General features: G+C 39.5%; 1 protein-coding gene across 1 annotated transcript; it reads right to left on the reverse strand.

Annotated features, from left to right (window-relative positions):
• Positions 1 to 213: 213 nt before the first annotated feature.
• Positions 214 to 20,727, reverse strand: LOC141611514 (citrate synthase, glyoxysomal-like). Its single transcript, XM_074430066.1, has 13 exons — positions 20,176 to 20,727; positions 18,529 to 18,709; positions 18,300 to 18,385; positions 18,061 to 18,165; positions 17,374 to 17,436; positions 17,147 to 17,256; positions 16,551 to 16,670; positions 2,689 to 2,764; positions 2,510 to 2,583; positions 2,282 to 2,402; positions 1,909 to 2,006; positions 1,708 to 1,831; positions 214 to 585 (listed from the first exon to the last, which is right to left on the reverse strand). Exons 1-13 carry the CDS (start codon positions 20,428 to 20,430, stop codon positions 454 to 456), a joined length of 1,545 nt encoding a protein of 514 aa, XP_074286167.1. The 5' UTR covers positions 20,431 to 20,727; the 3' UTR covers positions 214 to 453.
• Positions 20,728 to 21,636: the final 909 nt, after the last annotated feature.

The raw sequence follows: 21,636 nt of genomic DNA on the forward strand, positions 1-21,636 counted from the left end.
TTAATTTATACACCTTATGTTGTAATCTGTATGCGTTATCCGGAGCAGTAGCCATGGCAGTACTAAAACATTGATATTATGAACAAGTATGTGTGCGTTCTAAATCCACGCTGAGCTTTCTCTATTTTTATAATTTTACAGTTAAAAGCCACCATCGGCGCAATAAACTGTCGACTATAATAGGAGGCATGTAAGTGAAAGTACGGAGTAATCTTTTATGCTCTATAAACTGTCGACTATACTACGAGGCCCTTGAGACCTTTCTTGAGCATAAATTTTCCAGTATACGGAGTAAATGTTTTCTACAACTCATTACACAAGAAAATGCTAACAAAGTTTCAATCATTCGCAATTTCCACCATCATACATTTATTAAGACATAAAAGAACACTGATTCAAGCCTTATTGTAAGAGATATTTCAGGGTAGATAAACAAAAGTACGAACTGTGCACTTAGGCTCCTGAGCCAGAGAGTCGACGCCTTGTCGCATTTGAAGGAGATAGCTCGCCTAGTTTGTCTGCCCCACTTGACTCTATCCGTTCTTTTAGGGGCACATAGTGCCTAAACCATTCCCCTGTATACACCTGCAACATAATCATCTTTAGTCAATACTAAGGTTTTTGAGAAGAAAATTATCTTTAGCACAGACAGTAGCTGCTCTTGCTCGAGTTCAACTTGATTGAGGTTGGTTTACTTGGTTGATAATGCGCGTTTTTCATAGAACGCCACTGGGTACATATATAAAGAGCTGACAGCCTAGTTTGTGAACGAAATTCATTCGGGTTGGATTTTGATGGGTTTTAGGGGCAAATATAATCAAACAAGGAGAGAAAGATATTGATAGAATATTTTGTGTTGTATTTTTCTATATCAAAACAAGCTAATACATTAGCTATTTATACTAGTAGAAGGACTTGCAACTTCCCGATAACATTTAAGGTGCAAGTCTAAACTCCCTCTATATTAAACTTATAGGACTAGTAACCTAATGAAATTGAACATGACACAAAACTTCCAAGTATTCAACAGATTTGATCTGAGGATTGAGCGATTCAACCTTGAACCATGTGCAACATTGGTTTGGTTGCATCCGTTCATGTCCATCTTATCCCAGCTCCAGAATATTTGTAAAGGTCAAGTCTTACCTTCAGTGTTCGGATAAGAGTGGATATGTGAAGGAAGACACTGGTATCTAAATCCTAAAATCATTGGGAGAAAAAATGGTGTGACCGTGACAGGCAGCCATTTAATACACGTAAGAGTCAAAACTCGTTCATAATATTTTATGTTTAGTAATGGGCAATTACACGGCAAGGCACCTCACTAGTCACTAATAATGTATATCAAAGTTCTACAGAAAATGAGACTACATCTACATCTACAATCCTGAGCACTTGGATCAACAGGTGTGAAGTTGTCAAACATAACCTAATGTCTCAATAAAACAGCGCTAAAATTTAGGAGGGAAGGCTTAACAGCCCATCAGTACTACCCGGCCCAAGTCTACCATTAAAAAAAACATGAACCTACAGATCTGTATGGACTGTATTCAAATGTGAGTCTAAGTTGTACAGACAATGTGAAGAGGAAGATTGTCGCATACAAGTTAAAGGTTAATCTTCTTGTTGCTTTCGGTAATTAGTTTAGTTCATCATAGAAACTAATGTAGTTATCGTACTGTTAAATATCAAGTTATCTCGTCTAACCTCTTGGGGCCTCATGATCTTGGTGTCAGGATCATCAAGCGACTCTCGCCAATGTGCTAAATATCCAGCCATACGAGGGATTGCAAATAGCACAGTAAAAAATTCAGGAGGGAAGCCAATTGCCCTGTTTATGAATAATAAGGTTATTACCAAAGCAAGGGAAAACATTTCAGAACCAACTAACAAAATGCCATTATTTACCTGTATATTAACCCAGAGTAGAAATCGACATTCGGGTACAACTTTCTCTTGATAAAAAAGTCATCGGATAATGCTGCTTTCTCAAGAGCAACAGCCACCTGCACAATAATCCAAATACCTACATTGTTAATTCTGAATTTCTGATACTCAATTTCATTTCACATTTTCTTGTGAGGAACGTATTTCCCTTCACGGAATTGTCAATTAAATATTTGGTTTTAATGTTGCCTAAAATCTCTGCTATGTCTACAATGCTTCTCCCTAAACTTAATATTGTTTTCAACCATCTGAACACAATTTTCTCACTTGACCATGGACATTTGGGGTGTGGTTAGGATAAATCAACGAACAATGTTCTTTGTATTCTATATACCTCAATGAGAGGATCCCGTCCGACAATGGAGAACACTTCCTCAGCCAACTTCCTTATGACCTTGGCACGTGGATCATAATTTTTATAAACACGATGCCCGAAGCCTGACATTTTCCGTTTCCTACAGAACCACAAAATAAGTATTCATCTCCTGCCCAGTGGAAGCTCTGGTAATTAAAAAATAAAAAATAAATAAAAAACAAGGCTGTACAACCTGAAAAACATTACCTATTTTTCACACCCTCAATGAAGTCTGGAATGTTGTCAACACTTCCAATCTCATTCAACATCTTGAGCACAGCCTATACTTTCATATTGAAGACAACACATTAAACAAACAATCCACAAGACAGGACACATAATTGTCAGAAATCTACAAGTGAGAAGTCTATACCAATGGATATTACCTCATTTGCACCACCATGAAGAGGACCATAAAGTGCCCCAATAGCACCCGCTAGAGCCGTGTATACATCAACACCACTGTATGTATGCCATAAAAGAGTGTGAACTGATGTTGATACGAGTACGGAAGCGTAAACAAAATAAAAAGGGTTGTGGAAGGGAGTCGAACTCGTGCCTCTCGGTTTGGATCGGAGGGACGAGGTCAGTTACTTACCACGATATTTGACTAAAAACCGCCGAGTTTCAAGTCAATAAATGCTTAAAACAGCGACGCCAATCGTTGTTTTTAACGAGATTTGAAAGACCGTTCAAATCTGATTTTGTGATCAAATCTTGATCATTTTCTGAGATTTCTATATTAAACTTCTGTAATTAATTCCTAATACAACCTAAGCTATTTATACTAATAATAATGAATGAATAGTTCTAATGGAAATAATACTCCTACTGTCCTATGCTTAAGGCAATTCTACTGACGATAGAAATCGTCATTATTTTAATCAAGTACTCCTACGGATGATGGAAATCATCTTTATTTTAATTAACTAACTACCCCTAGCTAACTTGCATCCTAGTCGAACCTGACTACTCGACTCATTTATCTAGTATGATTAGGACTCCTATGCAGAGATTTGCTTGTCTATTGAGTAGACCCGAGTTCGACTCTCCTTCTTGCTATTAACAACCAGAATTGTATCATCCCCTCCCTCTTGCGAAGGAATTGTCCTCAATTCTTGGAGACTCAACCCACCGGGATCAAAGACTACTAATACAACCAGTAAACAGGCGAACATTAGCAACAAATCCGCATACAAGAACGAATCACCCTTGATGCCAAGCCACGCCTCGTTCCTTTTTCTCAATTTCAGAATCCTCTTGTGCCAACCACCCCACCACCCTCCGTGCACAAGCATAGATAATTTATCACGAACTTCATGGTCGATCAAACAAAATGAACATGATGATTCCTCCTTAGTCACGCCAATCGAACAAATGAGAATGTGAATGTTCTTGAAATTTCTTAGGGTTAACCAGGTATTCATAGCCATAACCAAGAAGTCCTAACCCGACACCAAGAGTGGTGAGCAACACGGTGCCTTTGAATCGCCCTCCGCCGTTTCCTCAACTCCATAGTCGTCAAAGACAAAGCGGTCGATTGAAATCAATTGAGGAATCAATGTAGTCGCTCCATAACTCATCCTTGCCAAGATCCTTTTCAAGCTTGCTTTCCATTGCTAACATGGTGAGACTCGAGTTTTTCTTACAACCAGAACGCATAGTATTTGTAGCCTCGGATGACATAGGCTTTAGAACGATCCTTTTCCCCCTATCCATCAATTCGTAATCATTGCTCCTTCCTCTATGCACCACATCTCGATCATACTGCCAAGGACGGCCCAAAAGAATGTGACAAGCATCCATGGGAACCACATCACATAAGACTTCGTCTTCATAAGGACCCATCGCAAAGCACACACGGACCTGCTTTGAAACTTGCACCTTCTTACCATCGTTTAACCAATGCAATGCATAAGGCTTGGGATGAGCTGTGGTTGGCAAAGCTAGCTTCGAAACCATCTCACTAGAAGCTGCATTTGTACAACTTCCACCATCAACAATCACGTTGCACCATTTATCCCCGACTTGACACTTGGTGTGAAAGAGTTGGTCCCTCTGCTCGGTCACAATAGGCTCGGTTTTGGCCTGCAAAGTCCGACGCAAGACAAGTGTAGTGTCATAAACAAGGGCATTGAAAATAACCTCATTATCCTCCTGGATGCTTTCTTCATTTGTGCAAAATAAACCTTCTTCTTCGATATGCTCATCACTCAATTCATTTCGATAAGAATTAGCCTCCCTTAGCGTGACGATTCTCTTATTCGGACAAGAATGCTTGAAATGACCGAATCCCTGGCACTTAAAGCAACGCACTTTGGATAAATTTTGCTCCTGGGGCACGGCGACTGTTTGTCTTTCGGCGGAGGATTTGGATTAATTGAAGCTTTCGAGTTCGTGCTCTTTGGAACCGTTGTAATTTCGGTGCTTCAAGTCTATTCCACTAAGAAATTGTTGAGTGTTCTTTGGATGTTCTCATTGTTCTTTGATTGGGCTTCAACTCTCAAACTTAAATTACAAAGCATATCAAAGGATGAGTAGTTCGCAAAATCGACAACAATAGCAATAGAACGGTTTAAACCTCGACAGAATCGCGCCATCTTCTGTTCTTCTATTTCATCGACTTCACACAACATAGCGAGCTTTTCGAATTCTGTAATATACTCCGCAATACTCATACTCCCTTGCATTAATTCTCAGTTTTACTGGAATAAATCAATCTCGTAATTGTTTGGGATATACCTCTTGCGTAGTTTGCGCTTGAGTGACTCCCAAGAATTCATCTTTTCTTTGCCTCCCCGAGCACGATCCGCCTTAAGATTCTCGTACCACAAGGATGCGTTTCTACTCAGTTTTAGAATCGCATATTTGCACCTCTTTTCGTCATCTATCTCTTTAAATTCGAACATCCGTTCGATTTTTCTTTCCCAGTCGAGATAGTCCTCCGGATTTGTGCTTCCTCCGAATTCGGGCAATTCGGTGATCTTGAATTCGTCTTGCTACAACACACGGCGAGACTGCATTTGTCCAGCACCCTCGGGCAAAGTTGGCAACACTTCTCGAATTCTATTGACTAGATTGTCTTCATCGTAACCGTCCATAGTGACAGAGGATCAGGAGCCGAAGCTCTGATACCACTGATGATACGAGTACGGAAGCGTAAACAAAATAAAAAGTGTTGTGGAAGGGAGTCGAACTCGTGCCTCTCGGTTTGGATCGGAGGGACGAGGTCAGTTACTTACCACGATATTTGACTAAAAACCGCCGAGTTTCAAGTCAATAAATGCTTAAAACAGCGACGCCAATCGTTGTTTTAAACGAGATTTGAAAGACCGTTCAAATCTGATTTTGTGATCAAATCTTGATCGTTTTAAAGATTTCTATATTAAACTTCTGTAATTAATTCCTAATACAACCTAAGCTATTTATACTAATAATAATGAATAGTTCTAATGGAAATAATACTCCTACTGTCCTATGCTTAAGGCAATTCTACTGACGATAGAAATCGTCATTATTTTAATCAAGTACTCCTACGGATGATGGAAATCATCTTTATTTTAATTAACTGAAGCAAAAATAGCAACAACACCAAGCTCCATTTTCCACGGTTTTGGGCCATCTCTTAAAATGAGGTCCAATTCCAATTCCGTCTAAGAACACATGCCATTTTTCGGCCTAAGACTCTTCTATGATGAGTTTAGAGCCTTTTTGCCTAGGATATTAAGTCTTGAAGAGGATTAAATCTGGTGCTAAAGAGAACAAACAGTCGGGTGGTCCAATGGGCACGGTTTTGGAGAGAAGCACAACCATCGCTTTCAAGCTTTCTTCTTTTGTCTAGGCAAGCTTTAAGGGACCTTTTGCTGCAATTTTGGGTCTTATACTCCTTATGGACGAGCCCCACCAGCTGCCCAAGAAGTCTTTATAAGATAAATAAGTGAAGCATGCCAAAAGAAGCTTGTACAATTACCAACAATCCTCTTTATTTTCATTTGTCTTGTAGCCTTTTGTTTTCTGATTTGTGTAGGGCTTTGAGCCGTTTTTCTTGGAGTATTAGGAGGCTCTTTTGAGCCCTTAGATGCTACTTTAGATGAATGGCTAGGATTGCAACAAGGACTCTATTTAAGGAGCTCTTTTCTCATTGTAAAAATCAGATTTGAGTGAATTAAAATATGAGTTTGAAACTGAAGTTTTCAATCAATTTTCTTCTTGCTTAGTGCAGAAAACCCCTCATTACTTAGTGTTTGAGGCGGGATTAAGCTCTTGCTTCGTGATCTTGAGTTTAATTCCAAGGCTTAAACCTGCTTCGTGATCTAGTTTAAGTCATATCTCGGTTACTTGTTCTTGTTTTCGTGTCAAAACAGTCTCAAAGTTTCTGTTTTGTTGCCTTAAGTCATTGTGGGAATTGTTATTTGAATGTTTAGTTCATAAGCATTTAAGTTACAATCTTATTTCCATTGCTTTCTTTCAAAGTTATCAAGCTAATTAGGATCTTATATTCGTCCAAAACAGTCAAGTTTCGTGCCTTGCTTTGGTTGAATCGTTTATTAGCTTCTAAATCTGTCCTTATATAGTTTGTTAGTCCTTAAAACAGTCCATCTAAGTGTCCAAATCGAGTCCTTTGTTGAGTCTAATTCTGTCCAAGTTAGTTCTTGTTTTTGAGTCTTATTTGTCCCAAAATCAAGTCCTAAGAGTTTTATTCCAAATTGGTTATCAGAGCTTTGGTTAACAACAAAAAGCCTTTCTTTTTGAGTTCATTATACCTTAACCACATCAAAAACACAAAAATCAACCATGAGTGAGGAGAGGCTTACCGGAATTGAAACACAAGTCACTCAACTTTCTGAAAAATGTGACTTGTTGTTGGATTCCTTCAATGCTATCATGGCTAACATTCCAACACCACCAAGAGGAAGAGGAGAACCACCACGGGGCAGAGGTAGAGGCCGTGCTTACATGGGTGGAAGAGGAGGTCGGGGTATCCAAGAAGGGGAGCCATTTTCAGATTCGGAGGACTCCATGGTCGAGGCTTTCCAACAAGAGCACAACAAGGATGTAAAGGTAGAAATCCCTGATTTTTATGGTAGTCTAAACCCCGAGGATTTGTTAGATTGGCTTAGAACCGTTGAAAGAGTTTTTGAGTTTAAAGATTATACGGATAACAAATCTTTCAAAGTTGCAATCTTGAAATTTAAAGGCTATCCTTCTCTTTGGTATGAAAACTTGAAAAATCGAGAAAAGAGATGGTAAAGAGGCTATTAAGTCATGGTCTAAGTTGAAAAAGAAACTTAAGGATAAGTTTGTGCCTAGAGACTACACTCAAGACATGTTTATTAGACTTACTCGGCCTTAAACAAGACCAACAACCCATTGAGTCTTACCTTAGAGACTTTGAACAATTAACCTTGCAATGTGAAGTCAATGAACAACCCGAACAAAAGATTGCTAGGTTTATTGAGGGTTTGGATTTTAAGATTGCTAGTAAGGTAAGAATGCATCAAGTGTTGTCCTTTGAGGAGGCCGTGAACCTATCTTTAAGGGTTGAGAAATTGGGAAAGGGAGAGCCGCCACCACAAAAACAAATAGCCAAAAAAATTTCCCTACTTCACCCAAACCGAGACAAAGGTTGATGAACCAACCCCTCAAAACAAAACACCTACTCTTCCCATGATTCCCACCAAAAGCACCACATCTCGAAAAATGTTACCAATGTCAAGGATTCGGTCACTATGCTAAAGAGTGTCCAACCAAGAGAGCCCTTAGCACATTTGAGGTAGTTCATTGGGGTGAGGATGAGATCCTTGTTTGTGATGATGGTAAGGAAGAAACGAAGCAAGAGGAGGCCGCCATGGTTGTAGAACCGGATGAGGGAGTGAGTTTGGTCATTTGGAGAGCATTGAGTACCCAGCCTATGGAATTAGACCAAAGACAACAACTCTTTAGGTCTAGATGCACCATTGGGGGAAGAGTTTGTAACCTTATCATTGATAGTGGGAGCTGTACCAATGTGGCTTCTAATACTCTCATTGAGAAGCTCTCCTTACCTACACAAGACCATCCTAATCCTTACAAGTTGAGGTGGCTTAACAAAGGAGCTGAAATTAAAGTGGATAAGCAATGCCTAGTGTCCTTCTCAATGGGCAAGAACTATGTTGATGAGGTTCTTTGTGATGTTCTACCTATGGATGCTTGCCATCTTCTGCTTGGTAGGCCATGGGAGTTTGATAAAGATTCAATGCACAATGGTCAAGACAACACCTACACTTTCAAGCTTGGTTCAAAGAAAGTTGTGCTAGCACCCCTACCACCTGATTCCATGTTTGAACCACCCAAGAAAGTATTATTGATCAATGAAGACAAGGTGAGTCAAGGGGAGGATGGCGTGGGGACTGTCCATGTTGTCCATGCCAAAGATGAATTCAAGGAGCCAAGGGTCCAAGCATTACTCAAATGGAAAGATCAAACCGAGGGCTTCTTTGAAGGCTTGCAATGTGATCCTACTTCATTTTCTAATCCAAGTTTAACTAACTCATTTGAATTCAAGTGCAAGGCTAGTGATGGTAATGGCCACGACAACGAGGTCGCCCAAGTGCAAAATTTCGAACCAATTGTTGAGGAATGGAAAGGAGTCAAGAAACGAGTTGAAAGAGATCCTCCCATCCATACTAAGGCCATGAAATGCAAGGAAATATCTATGATTCCTAAGCAAGCTCGCATATTCAGGCCCGGGGACCTTGTGTGGGTTAAAATCAACAAGCAAAGAGTCCTTAAGAAAGGAAAAAACAAGTCCATAGCAAGTGAAGAAGGTCCTTTCAAAGTCATCAAGCAAATTGGGTTCAACAAGTACAAGGTTGATCTCTTGGGAATTCATGTAACATTTGATGTTGGGGACTTGAGTCCAAGCTATGTGGAGAATGAGGATGATGATTTCCAGGACTTGAGGGCAAGTCCTTTTGAAGAGGGAGAGATTGAAGCAAAAATAGCAACAACACCAAGCTCCATTTTCCACGGTTTTGGGCCATCTCTTAAAATGAGGTCCAATTCCAATTCCGTCTAAGAACACATGCCATTTTTCGGCCTAAGACTCTTCTATGATGAGTTTAGAGCCTTTTTGCCTAGGATATTAAGTCTTGAAGAGGATTAAATCTGGTGCTAAAGAGAACAAACAGTCGGGTGGTCCAATGGGCACGGTTTTGGAGAGAAGCACAACCATCGCTTTCAAGCTTTCTTCTTTTGTCTAGGCAAGCTTTAAGGGACCTTTTGCTGCAATTTTGGGTCTTATACTCCTTATGGACGAGCCCCACCAGCTGCCCAAGAAGTCTTTATAAGATAAATAAGTGAAGCATGCCAAAAGAAGCTTGTACAATTACCAACAATCCTCTTTATTTTCATTTGTCTTGTAGCCTTTTGTTTTCTGATTTGTGTAGGGCTTTGAGCCGTTTTTCTTGGAGTATTAGGAGGCTCTTTTGAGCCCTTAGATGCTACTTTAGATGAATGGCTAGGATTGCAACAAGGACTCTATTTAAGGAGCTCTTTTCTCATTGTAAAAATCGATTTGAGTGAATTAAAATATGAGTTTGAAATCAAGTTTTCAATCAATTTTCTTCTTGCTTAGTGCAAAAACCCCTCATTACTTAGTGTTTGAGGCGGGATTAAGCTCTTGCTTCGTGATCTTGAGTTTAATTCCAAGGCTTAAACCGCTTCGTGATCTAGTTTAAGTCATATCTCGGTTACTTGTTCTTGTTTTCGTGTCAAAACAGTCCCAAAGTTTCTGTTTTGTTGCCTTAAGTCATTGTGGGAATTGTTATTTGAATGTTTAGTTCATAAGCATTTAAGTTACAATCTTATTTCCATTGCTTTCTTTCAAAGTTATCAAGCTAATTAGGATCTTATATTCGTCCAAAACAGTCGCTTTTTCGTGCCTTGCTTTGGTTGAATCGTTTATTAGCTTCTAAATCATCCTTATATAGTTTGTTAGTCCTTAAAACAGTCCATCTAAGTGTCCAAATCGAGTCCTTTGTTGAGTCTAATTCTATCCAAGTTAGTTCTTGTTTTTGAGTCTTATTTGTCCCAAAATCAAGTCCTAAGAGTTTTATTCCAAATTGGTTATCAGAGCTTTGGTTAACAACAAAAAGCCTTTCTTTTTGAGTTCATTATACCTTAACCACATCAAAAACACAAAAATCAACCATGAGTGAGGAGAGGCTTACCGGAATTGAAACACAAGTCACTCAACTTTCTGAAAAATGTGACTTGTTGTTGGATTCCTTCAATGCTATCATGGCTAACATTCCAACACCACCAAGAGGAAGAGGAGAACCACCACGGGCGGGGTAGAGGCCGTGCTTACATGGGTGGAAGAGGAGGTCGGGGTATCCAAGAAGGGGAGCCATTTTCAGATTCGGAGGACTCCATGGTCGAGGCTTTCCAACAAGAGCACAACAAGGATGTAAAGGTAGAAATCCCTGATTTTTATGGTAGTCTAAACCCCGAGGATTTGTTAGATTGGCTTAGAACCGTTGAAAGAGTTTTTGAGTTTAAAGATTATACGGATAACAAATCTTTCAAAGTTGCAATCTTGAAATTTAAAGGCTATCCTTCTCTTTGGTATGAAAACTTGAAAAATCAGAGAAGAAGAGATGGTAAAGAGGCTATTAAGTCATGGTCTAAGTTGAAAAAGAAACTTAAGGATAAGTTTGTGCCTAGAGACTACACTCAAGACATGTTTATTAGACTTACTCAGCTTAAACAAGACCAACAACCCATTGAGTCTTACCTTAGAGACTTTGAACAATTAACCTTGCAATGTGAAGTCAATGAACAACCCGAACAAAAGATTGCTAGGTTTATTGAGGGTTTGGATTTTAAGATTGCTAGTAAGGTAAGAATGCATCAAGTGTTGTCCTTTGAGGAGGCCGTGAACCTATCTTTAAGGGTTGAGAAATTGGGAAAGGGGAGAGCTGCCACCACAAAAACAGCCGCCAAAACAGCCCCCTACTTCACCCAAACCGAGACAAAGGTTGATGAACCAACCCCTCAAAACAAAACACCTACTCTTCCCATGATTCCCACCAAAAGCACCACATCTCTGAAAAAATGTTACCAATGTCAAGGATTCGGTCACTATGCTAAAGAGTGTCCAACCAAGAGAGCCCTTAGCACATTTGAGGTAGTTCATTGGGGTGAGGATGAGATCCTTGTTTGTGATGATGGTAAGGAAGAAACGGTGCAAGAGGAGGCTGCCATGGTTGTAGAACCGGATGAGGGAGTGAGTTTGGTCATTTGGAGAGCATTGAGTACCCAGCCTATGGAATTAGACCAAAGACAACAACTCTTTAGGTCTAGATGCACCATTGGGGGAAGAGTTTGTAACCTTATCATTGATAGTGGGAGCTGTACCAATGTGGCTTCTAATACTCTCATTGAGAAGCTCTCCTTACCTACACAAGACCATCCTAATCCTTACAAGTTGAGGTGGCTTAACAAAGGAGCTGAAATTAAAGTGGATAAGCAATGCCTAGTGTCCTTCTCAATGGGCAAGAACTATGTTGATGAGGTTCTTTGTGATGTTCTACCTATGGATGCTTGCCATCTTCTCGCTTGTAGGCCATGGGAGTTTGATAAAGATTCAATGCACAATGGTCAAGACAACACCTACACTTTCAAGCTTGGTTCAAAGAAAGTTGTGCTAGCACCCCTACCACCTGATTCCATGTTTGAACCACCCAAGAAAGTATTATTGATCAATGAAGACAAGGTGAGTCAAGGGGAGGATGGCGTGGGGACTGTCCATGTTGTCCATGCCAAAGATGAATTCAAGGAGCCAAGGGTCCAAGCATTACTCAAATGGAAAGATCAAACCGAGGGCTTCTTTGAAGGCTTGCAATGTGATCCTACTTCATTTTCTAATCCAAGTTTAACTAACTCATTTGAATTCAAGTGCAAGGCTAGTGATGGTAATGGCCACGACAACGAGGTCGCCCAAGTGCAAAATTTCGAACCAATTGTTGAGGAATGGAAAGGAGTCAAGAAACGAGTTGAAAGAGATCCTCCCATCCATACTAAGGCCATGAAATGCAAGGAAATATCTATGATTCCTAAGCAAGCTCGCATATTCGGGCCCGGGACCTTGTGTGGGTTAAAATCAACAAGCAAAGAGTCCTTAAGAAAGGAAAAAACAAGTCCATAGCAAGTGAAGAAGGTCCTTTCAAAGTCATCAAGCAAATTGGGTTCAACAAGTACAAGGTTGATCTCTTGGGAATTCATGTAACATTTGATGTTGGGGACTTGAGTCCAAGCTATGTGGAGAATGAGGATGATGATTTCCAGGACTTGAGGGCAAGTCCTTTTGAAGAGGGAGAGATTGAAGCAAAAATAGCAACAACACCAAGCTCCATTTTCCACGGTTTTGGGCCATCTCTTAAAATGAGGTCCAATTCCAATTCCGTCTAAGAACACATGCCATTTTTCGGCCTAAGACTCTTCTATGATGAGTTTAGAGCCTTTTTGCCTAGGATATTAAGTCTTGAAGAGGATTAAATCAAAAGTGCTAAAGAGAACAAACAGTCGGGTGGTCCAATGGGCACGGTTTTGGAGAGAAGCACAACCATCGCTTTCAAGCTTTCTTCTTTTGTCTAGGCAAGCTTTAAGGGACCTTTTGTCTGCAATTTTAGGTCTTATACTCCTTATGGACGAGCCCCACCAGCTGCCCAAGAAGTCTTTATAAGATAAATAAGTGAAGCATGCCAAAAGAAGCTTGTACAATTACCAACAATCCTCTTTATTTTCATTTGTCTTGTAGCCTTTTGTTTTCGATTTGTGTAGGGCTTTGAGCCGTTTTTCTTGAGTATTAGGAGGCTCTTTTGAGCCCTTAGATGCTACTTTAGATGAATGGCTAGGATTGCAACAAGGACTCTATTTAAGGAGCTCTTTTCTCATTGTAAAAATCAGATTTGAGTGAATTAAAATATGAGTTTGAAACCAAGTTTTCAATCAATTTTCTTCTTGCTTAGTGCAAAAACCCCTCATTACTTAGTGTTTGAGGCGGGATTAAGCTCTTGCTTCGTGATCTTGAGTTTAATTCCAAGGCTTAAACCGCTTCGTGATCTAGTTTAAGTCATATCTCGGTTACTTGTTCTTGTTTTCGTGTCAAAACAGTCCCAAAGTTTCTGTTTTGTTGCCTTAAGTCATTGTGGGAATTGTTATTTGAATGTTTAGTTCATAAGCATTTAAGTTACAATCTTATTTCCATTGCTTTCTTTCAAAGTTATCAAGCTAATTAGGATCTTATATTCGTCCAAAACAGGCTGTTTCGTGCCTTGCTTTGGTTGAATCGTTTATTAGCTTCTAAATCATCCTCTATATAGTTTGTTAGTCCTTAAAACAGTCCATCTAAGTGTCCAAATCGAGTCCTTTGTTGAGTCTAATTCTGTCCAAGTTAGTTCTTGTTTTCGAGTCTTATTTGTCCCAAAATCAAGTCCTAAGAGTTTTATTCCATTAACTAACTACCCCTAGCTAACTTGCATCCTAGTCGAACCTGACTACTTGACTCATTTATCTAGTATGATTAGGACTCCTATGCAGAGATTTGCTTGTCTATTGAGTAGACCCGAGTTCGACTCTCCTTCTTGCTATTAACAACCAGAATTGTATCAGATGTATTCAGAATAAAAGAGTTGAGATTGTTTCTCTACCAGAAGAAACTTACCATTTCTGAGGGAACTAACAACTCACTATTTTTTCAAAATTATGCGGTAGTAAGTAAACTGACCCATTAAACCGGCTCAAGTGGCTGCATTTTTACTCAATCATGGGCATGATTGACAATTTTACTCTTCCCATTTTACATCTTTATTTTTCATTTTTCTCAACTCTTCCTCTATTTATCAACCGCCAACCACCACAACTCCACCCTCATCCATCGTCCCCTCCGTTGTGCCCACCAGATCCGCAACCTACATCACCTGTCCAGACTCGCCGCCCCTCCACCTTGGCACATTCCCCACCCCTGCCAGTCTGCCACGAGTGCCACCACAACCGCACTCCCTCTACTACCCTCCTTCCTCTAGGCCTCTACCATCCCTCCCCTCGACCACCATGTACAACTCACTCCGAACCCACTCCATCCCTTGACCGCCCTGCCACGAGCCCATCTCGACCCCCACCCCTTGCAAGACACGACCACCACGTCAGACACCCCCTCCCCCCAACCGCGCGCACGTCTGAACGCCTCACCCCCGCGCACCTTCGATGCCTCTGCCGATCTGACAACCTCTACCTCCACCACCATCAGCCCCCTTCCCTGCTGGCTGCCACCCCATTCCCCATCAATCTAAAACCCTCATTTTATCTAAATCCCAATTTAATTTACATCTACCTACTTGATAATGTTGTTGCATAATCAATTAATAAAGTTAAAATTAGAAATTATTAATTGGTTAATATGAGAATTAAGATTCATATATAAGTAATTGGTGAGGATTTGATTAATTATTTAACAGAAGAGTTTTTTCTTTAGACAAGGGTAAGGCATGGAAAATTTATGGAAAAAAGTCCAATGAAAGAGTAAAACTTGTTCATGAATGAGCAACTATGTTTTTTTATAGTTAAGTGGCAGTCAGTTGACACATTACCAACAGTAATTTGTATCATGGGTCATCCGGAAACAACCTATATGGGTTGTTAAGATGGGCGTGGTTGTATACATCACCCCCCCCCCCTCCCTTGCTTTTCCCTACAACAACAACAACAACATGAGAGCCTTAATCCCAAAATGATTTGGGGTCGGCTGACATCCTTTAGAACCGTCTATGGGTGAACGCACGCCTCAAAATGCGAATAAAAAAGGGAAAATGAAAAACAAAAGGGGGAGCGAAAATGTAATGCAAAGTCAAGTTAAACTTACGGGTTTTAAAATCGAAATCCGGATTTCTTTTATAAAAACTTAAAATTTAAATCGAGAGAAAAGATTCAAACGATTTTGAAAACCGAAATAGAATTAAGGATCCGGAATGCCTTAAAAGTAAACCAAGTAAAACATATAAGAAAGTGATTGGCAAAAAAAGTGTTAAAAATAAAAACACTAAATATGTCAAAAAAACATCAAATACGAAAAATCCACATGTATCCTTTCCCTCCATTGTGCCCTCTCCGTCACCATACTCTCCTCAAGCCCCAGAAATCTCATATCGTGCTCTATCACTCTCAACCATGTCTGTCTCGGTCTTCCTCTACCTCTAGGGACCTTTTATGTTCTCCCGGTCTCGAGCCGCCTCCTAACTGGTGTGTCCATATGTCTCCTTCTCACATGGCCAAACCATCTTAATCGGTTTTCCATCATCTTGTCCTCTATTGGCGCCACTTTTACCTTTTCCCTAATCACCTCATTCCTTAATCGATCTTTCCTTGTATGTCCGCACATCCACCTTAACATACGCATCTTCGCCACACTCATCTTTTGAATGTGACAATGTTTCACGGCCAACACTCGGAACCGTAAAGTAAGGCGGTCCTAATTGTCGTGCGGTAAAATTTTCCCTTTAATCTTTGGGGCATATCTTTATTGCATGAAAACCCTGAAGCACTCTTCCAATTCAACCATCCAGCTTTAATTCTGTGAGCCACATCTCCGTCTAACTCCCCATTTTTTTGAATAATAGATCCTAGATATCTGAAGAATCTGACCACTCAACAACATTCCCATCAAAAATAATACTCCCCGCCTCTGTCGATCTCAACCCCGCCACTTTAGTGAATTGACACCTCTAACCTGAACATACACATCTCCGCCACACTCATCTTTTGAATGTGACAATGTTTCACGGCCCAACACTCGGAACCGTAAAGTAAGGCAGGCCTAATTGTCGTGCGATAAAATTTTCCCTTTAATCTTTGGGGCATCTTTATTGCATGAAAACCCTGAAGCACTCTTCCAATTCAACCATCCCGCTTTAATTCTGTGAGCCACATCTCCGTCTAACTCCCCATCTTTTTGAATAATAGATCACTCCCCATCTTTTTGAATAATAGATCCTAGATATCTTAAGAAATCTGATCCCTCAACAACATTCCCATCGAAAATAATACTCCCCGCCTCTGTCGATCTCAACCCCGCCACTTTAGTGAACTAACACCTCTGTCGATCTAACCCCCTCCCCTCCCCCCTTGCTTTTCCCTCCCAAAAAAAAGCAACCCACAAATTGGCAGTGGGTAATTTTGTTGAAGTTGACAGCACAGAAGAAGATAATACCTTGACGCCAAATGCCGGGCAGCAGCGGTTGAGCAATTCATTTCATGTTCAGCATGAAGTATGAACAACACATCAAGAACACGAGCTAAACGGAGATTTGGTTTGTAGGACTTGTTTCCCCTGCATACCAGTAAAACAATAAAAAGTCGACCATTTCGTCAGGAAACACAGTGATGGTTTCAGCGTATCACGGATACAGAAACCATAAAACATGCATCCAAGTAACATTGAAGACACATAAGATAGAAAATACTCCCTCCATTTCATTTATATTGTCCTCATTTGACATTGGCAGTCATACAATGGCAATTACTATCAATATGTCTCAGATTTTCAGAATATATTTGTTAAAATTTACATCAAATATTCCGTAATTGAAAATAGTTTAAAATAGTTGTTTTGCTAAACCAAACCTGACAATTTACATTGTATCTCTATATATATTTGAAGAAACTAAGATGGCATAACCTTGGCAACAAAAGCGGCCTACTCTTAGTCAAGTTATGAGTTGATCACAAAAGCTAAAATAGGGACAATAAATTTAGGATAAAAGTAGAACATAAGAGTTTACGAGCTGATTTGAAGTATGGACATACATTGAATCAAGCATGTAAAGGAAGTTTTCTGAGTACGAAAGGCTGTTAGAGGGAAGAACTGGTGGCCTCCCAGCCAATCTCAAATATGCTGCGGCTGCAATTGTGGGTGCCTGCAAAAACCACAACGGTTTTGCATTTCAATCATTCATTTGAAAGAACGGATCATACATAAAAATTAATGATAAACAACTCAAAAAGCACGGAGTAAAACAGTAAGAAAGATCAACCTTTGCAATAATCCTCACTATCTGTTTATCTCTCACTTGTTTTGACTTGTAAAGATCCTGACCCTACAAGCAGAGAGAGCATTATTCAGAGCAATGCTTACAACATCAAGCCTAGATATTAATTAATAAAAATCTTGAGTCCGAAATTGTTGAGAAAGAGAAAAGAATGATGTGCTTCTCAAGAAATTCACAATGAAATTCACAATGAAAACTGAAAGAGAAACGAAGCTTTAACAAATCAGGCCAGCAAATAAAGACTGAGTTGATAACATTCTTACGTGTTTTAAACATACCTTTTACGTACACATATTTTAAGCCTACATTGTGTATTCTTTTTCCAAAACTCTTCAATTTTTTAAACACTCTCTTCAAACTTCCTATCCCAAGATTAACTTATTTTTTATTATACTAAGTTTAACTCTATAGAAGGGGAGCCTTGGCGCACCGGTTAAGGTGTTGCTTTGTGACCGTGAGGTCACGGGTTCGAGTCCTTGGAGCGGCCTCTTGCCAAAATGTCAAGGGAAAGCTTGCCCCTATTACACCTTGTGGTGGGACCCTTCCCCGGACCCTCGTCTAGCGGGGACGCCATCGTGCACCGGGCTGCCCTTTTATTAAGCTTAACTCTATAGATACTTTCAAAATAGAGCGAAAACAAGAAATACCAGAGTGGATGTGTCGTGTACTTACTCTGAGAGCTGGATTAGCATCAGGATGAAAAATTGAAAGGGCGCTCATTGCACTAACAAGAACACCCATTGGGTGTGCATCATGAGGCATCGACTGTATGATATCCTACAGAAATAAACATAACTAAGTCAGTAAATACACTATCTTTCTTTTCATTCAATAACCTAGATTTATACACCATAAAGCATCAACAAGCTTTTCAAATGCGCAAAGAAAGACATTGATAGTTTGAAACCCACCAATATTCCCTGAGGAACAGCTGAATGCTGGGATACAGCGAATTCCCAGTCTGCCAATTGACCTTTAGAAGGAAGGTTCCCGTACACTGCAAAAATAGTCACAATTAAGAAGTTAAAATGCGTTAAACAACATAGAAACATCAACGATATATAACATTGAAATAGATAATGTCATGCTGCATAGGTTGTAAAAAATCTTTGGCAGTGTTTACAAATTACAACTCCTTACTCAACAGATAAGCAACTTCAAGAAAAGAACTGCTCTCAGCAAGCTCCTCAATAGGGTAGCCCCGGTACCGTAGTATCCCTTCATCCCCATCAATATAGCAAATCTTGGATCTCACTGGAGCGGTGTTGAGATAACCTGGATCATACAGTTTAAGCCCTTTGTCATTCTTTCCGGTTGTTATCTGCCATGAACAACAAAGACATCTTTATTTTCATATACCTTAGTTGCTAATAAAGGAACTAGAAACTCATAATTCAATCAAAGAGTTGAGATGCTGTGACATCACAGAATCCGATATTTTATCTGAAGCCATATGTAAATCCCCACGAAAGTCAAGACTCAACCTTGAAGTGTCAATCTCTGCTTTGTAAGGTGAGCCCCGGAAAAATTGAATTGAAAGAATTTTCAAGAAAAGCTAACTTGGCACTAAGAAAATTACTTATCATTTAAGATATACAGAAAATGACCACGAATGATTTCAAGGAGAAGATTGGTCTGTGGCTCTATGCTAGTTGCCTAAATAATTTAGTATGCTGACTTCGTTCAGGGTACAATCTTGATGAAGGAACACATAATTACATAAATAGAGATTTAGCAAGTGCCATGATAGAATGGAAGGAATCAATCACAATTTGCTAGGGGTTGAGCGAATCTGGAAACCAGATCTGACTAAACAACACAGCTTGCAGTGAAAAAACAACCATTTCAAAATAGATCAATAACTAGGTGTGCGAAACAAATGAATACGTCTATGGAGTACCTATTGCAAAAACAATTTCTTACTCGCTCAAAACACTAGCAGTTTATATGGGAGGAGAATACAATTCTTCACGACAAGTACCCTAATAAAGGATAGCAAGACTACAAATGCACTCAACCCTCGACCCGCATACTCATCGTGGTAGGGGCTGAGGTTTTGAAGGCTTTCCCCCTAATTGTTCCAGAGCAACTAGAAAGAGATTCTTTACCCAGAAGAAATTCGCCTTAATTGAGGAGCTCTAAGAAGCTTACTTACTAATAAAGCCGAAACAAGCCTCAATGAAATTGAAAAAGATCAAATGAAATCTCCACACTACAAATGCACAAGTACATGTAACCTTCGATCCTCTAAATGGCTAAATAAGTTGAGCCATACCCAAGTCACTCCTATCAGATTGATTTGTTTTACATCTCTCATTTGATACCATCTTAATCTTAAGGCGGCCCGTTTCATTCTATCTAGTTCATTTAATGACAGGTATGATTCTGTTTACATTGCAAGTTTACGGCGATCTTAAAAAGGACTAGCTCCAATTTAACCCCATCCGGCATTCTATCCATCAATGACATATGATCAATACCCAAAACTACAAGAAATCAACACTAATTGTATCCATAACAACACAATTGCCTCAAAACAAACACATTACACAGTCCACACCCATCAATGATTCATATGATCACTACGCAATACAACAACTGCTTAAGCGCAAGGGGAGGTCGGATGTACACAACCTTCAAACAAAATACATGAATCATAACACAACAAAACATTAAAACATTTCAATGATCAAATCGAACCATATCAACAAAACTGGACAATTCTCCATTAAAATCAAAACCCATATCAAATCAATAAATTAAACAAAAACCCATATCATAAATTACCTTCTTAAAGTCAGTAGCTTTGATTGTACCCTCCTCAGAAACAGGAAATTGATACTTTATGCCAGTTCTTTCATCAATAATTGTAAGAGATCCCTTTAAATTAGAAGGTGGAAGTACTAATGATTGAGAAGATAAACAATTATGTTCGACAATTTGTGAAAAAGTGAGAGATTCATCAGCTACTGATGATGAAAGATGACTAGCAAGAACAGCTAATCTATTACGAGCCCTGGTTGAGAAATCAACACTCCCCATTTTTTTATGATTCAATTTTGATCAATTTTTTTTTATGATTTTGATTATTATAGGGTGGAGATTTTTCGATCTTCCTGGTTTTTTGCTTCTATTTATTTATTTTTGGGTAATTTATTAATACGTTGAAATGTTGAATGGTAGAATTCGGGTAGTTTTGCTTGGCAATTGGCACTTGCTTCTACGTAAGAGATATAGGGTGTCAGATACGGACGGACTAGTCGACTACTCGTGTTTATCCAAAATTAGCTTGGAAATTGGAACATGATTTCAACACGCACTTCTAAACTACTCGGAGTTGCCTTCTTTATTTACAGCTAGTCTTGCTCTAGGTAGCACGGACAGTCGGACACTCCTTCTCACTAGCCGTCCCGTGTCTGATACCGTGTCGGACACCCGACACTCGTTGGACACACGCCTAAAAATGTTATAGTTTAGACGGGGAATAAATTGTCAAAAGAGATTGATTAGAAGATTGGTTTGGGTGAGAAATGAGAATTAGTTATAGTTAAGGTCGAATTTTACCTTTAGTTACCTAAATTTAGTATCAAATACATTAAATTTAGAGTCAAATACCAAAGTTGGCCGGTGTAAGTGATAAGGGCTCTCATCTCTTAAACAAGTGGTCAGGGGTTCGATTCCTGACTTTTGCGAATGAAAAAGCCAAACTTGGGAGGGGTCAACCCATTAAATTGCCTTCAGTACCCCGAAGGAGATTGCCCCAGCTGTCGGTAGGGGATACTCCTGGTCAACACCAAATTTAGAGTCAAATACATTACAAAAATAAAATCATACATTATTTATAACCATAAAATATGTTTTTTTATTAAATTTAAATAGCGTGTCCCGTGTCCTAAATTTCATGGGATGCCGTATCACGTGTCTGTGTCGTGTCCGTGTCCGTTTTGGTGCTACCTAGGTCTTGTTATATCCGTCTATAGCTAAAGACGGGTCAAATAGCTTGAAAGTGGTGACATTTTTTGCTCTCACCACCCCACTTGTTGTTTGTCCTATTAGAAATGTGGTATTGTATTTGACCCGTCTTTAGTTATAGACGGATATGTGCCATCTATAATGAGATTTTGTGCTTTATTTATCGGGACGGGAAGGAAATTCTTTTTTTTTTTTGACAACAGTAAAGAAAGGTGTTCCTATATTACAATTGGCATTGGACTCATATGGTCCAATGCACTTATACTACTAATATCG

This window comes from Silene latifolia, chromosome 11, assembly GCF_048544455.1.
Source record: "Silene latifolia isolate original U9 population chromosome 11, ASM4854445v1, whole genome shotgun sequence".
NCBI lineage: Eukaryota > Viridiplantae > Streptophyta > Magnoliopsida > Caryophyllales > Caryophyllaceae > Silene > Silene latifolia.